Genomic DNA, 2,500 nt, shown 5'->3' on the forward strand with positions numbered 1-2,500 from the left:
TTGTAATTTCCACTTGACAAATCCAAAGCATTAGTTTTTTGTTGCAATATCTTGTTAGCCAAGAATAGGGGCGGATCCAGGATTTCAATAATGGTGGGGCACCAAAATAATCAACCTAATATTGTGCAAAAATTCAAAAAGATTCATAATACATAAATTGCCCATAAAAAATTATTTTTATTTAAATCACAATGTAATTATTTTTCTATGTAAACTATTACAATTGTTCTCGTCGAGTCTTCATATTTTGGAATTGAGCTACAATATCATCGAGTTTTACTTTCAGAAATAAGTCTTTCTCTAAATAAGTAACCAAACAATCATTGAGTAATTGATCTCTCATAGTACTACGCAATTTACTTTTTATTGTGTTCAATCCTGAAAATACCCTTTCGACACTTGTTGTCGCCACAGGAAGAAGCAACACTAACTTTAGAAGCAGATATACTCTTGAATGTGTTTCATGTTTTCCTGTCTCAACAAGTTTCATGGAAAGCTCGATAAGGTTCTTCAACATTGAAAATCTCCATCACTTCGAATGTCAACAATGAAATTTTGAAGTGAATCCTCCATAAAAGAAAGTTCAACAGTTGAAAATTCAGTAGGATAAAATTCTGCTAGTCGTGTCAACTTTGCTATGTCAAATGCGGAAAACTGGTTCGCGGGATTGAAAGAAGACATACAAACAAGTAATTCTTTGCTTACCTCATTGAACCTATTTTCAAGTTCTTGTAACTGTAGATCAATGACACTTAGAAAAACTTCAACTCGAAAATGATGAAGATTTGTCACTTGTGATCTATTTCCACGAAACTTCCTTCTGCCAGGGAGAACATACTTTTCCTCCATATCAGGAGTCTCAATGCCATATTTAATCGCAAACAAAGTGACTTTGCTCATGTGAATATCCCATCCATCATTTCTCAAGTTCTGCAAATTGATCTTAGTCACGTCAACCATTTTCATTGGTTCACTATATCTTGATCACTTCTTTGTAAAGCTAGGTTCAACTCATTTGTAATCGCAAATATACTCTTCATCAAATGTGCCACAAAAATAAAATCAAATGACATCAGCAAGTGTGTAAGTGACTCAGCTCGATTCCGGTCAACACTATCAGAAACATCTCCAATGGCATCAAGTGACTCAAGAATTGTTGGGTATAAATTAAGCACATTCAAAAATTTTTTAAAATGAGAACCCCAACAAGTATCACCCGGCATACTCAGACTAAGCTCTTGATTTAAGCCAGTTCCAGATTCAAGTTCACCTAAAGATAATGCTGCTACCACACGTTCAGCTTTTTTTTCGAAGAAATTCTTTCCGTTTAGGTGAACCACCCACAAAATTCAATAAAGGTGCAAGCACATCAACAAAAGCCACCCACAATCAGCATTTTTCTTTGCGACGGCAATAAGTGTCAGTTGAAGTTGGTGAGCAAAACAATGAACACAATGTGCAGATGGAGATTCATTTAGAATTAAAGTTTTAAGGCCATTAATTGCACCTTGCATATTACTAGCACCGTCGTAACCTTGGCCTCGAACTCTAGAAAAACTGAGAGAATGCTCCATTAGAAGTGACTCAATTGCCTCTTTCAGTGTCAAAGATGTGGTATTGGCAACATGTACGACACCGAGAAAGCGCTCCATAACCTCACCTCTTTTATTAATATATCGCAGACACAGAGCCAATTGTTCTTTATCAGATATATCCGCAGACTCATCAGCAAGAATAGTAAAAAAATCACCATCAAGTTCTTTCATAATTGCTTTAGTTGTCTCAGTTGCACAAGCATTAATAATATCCTTCTGAATTGAAGGAGCTGTCATTTGGCAGTTACCGGGTGCATTATCTAAAACAACTTTAGCAACATCTTCTTTTTCTGAGGCAAGAAATTTCAGAAGTTCAACAAAGTTACCTCTATTAGAAGAAGTTTCATTTTCCTTATGTCCACGAGCAGGCAAACCTTGAAGTAAAAGCCACTTCAAACATTTAATAGAAGCTTGTAATCGCTCTCGATATTTAATCTTGTTCTCCTGTTATTGGTCAGCAAAGAGAGATGGAAGGTTAGCCTTTTGATTTTCAAAATCTTTTAGAGATCTCACAGCCTTATTATGAGCACTCATATGCCCTCCAATATGTTTTTCGTATGCATCTGTTTTGTTCCAAGCTCTGAATCCCTCATTAATAAATGTCTCCGCCAGGTGGTTTGCTTCCTTGAACAAATAGCAAGGAAAACAAAAAGCTCATCCTTTTTAACACTATACTCAAGCCATGATTTATACGTGTCAAACAATTTTTTGTTAAATCGACGATTTTTTTGCCCAAAAGGTCTGAAAGGGAACTCATGATTTTTAGGCTGACAAAGTTTTCTTGCGACATAAACCCTCCGAACGTTATCTTGATCATCTGGATGGAAATCAAAAATTCTTTTTCTTTTCCCCGGATCTTGAGGAAGATTGGTCGCATCTACTTCAGTCAATCTTTGTTGTTCGTT

General features: G+C 35.9%; 2 protein-coding genes across 2 annotated transcripts in view; both read right to left on the bottom strand.

Annotated features, from left to right (window-relative positions):
• Positions 1 to 510: 510 nt before the first annotated feature.
• On the bottom strand, positions 511 to 960 carry LOC130591397 (uncharacterized). The gene has a single exon (XM_057394704.1). It carries the CDS (start codon positions 958 to 960, stop codon positions 511 to 513), a length of 450 nt encoding a protein of 149 aa, XP_057250687.1.
• Positions 961 to 1,349: 389 nt separating this feature from the next.
• The window catches only part of LOC130591398 (uncharacterized), a 4,026-nt gene continuing 2,875 nt past the window's right edge, over positions 1,350 to 2,500 (bottom strand). The window contains exon 3 of the mRNA XM_057394705.1: positions 1,350 to 2,039. Within this exon, the coding sequence (XP_057250688.1) occupies positions 1,350 to 2,039 (690 nt within the window). The remainder of the gene's footprint in view (positions 2,040 to 2,500) is intronic.

Source organism: Beta vulgaris, chromosome 5, assembly GCF_026745355.1.
Source record: "Beta vulgaris subsp. vulgaris cultivar EL10 chromosome 5, EL10.2, whole genome shotgun sequence".
Taxonomy (NCBI): Eukaryota; Viridiplantae; Streptophyta; class Magnoliopsida; order Caryophyllales; family Amaranthaceae; genus Beta; species Beta vulgaris.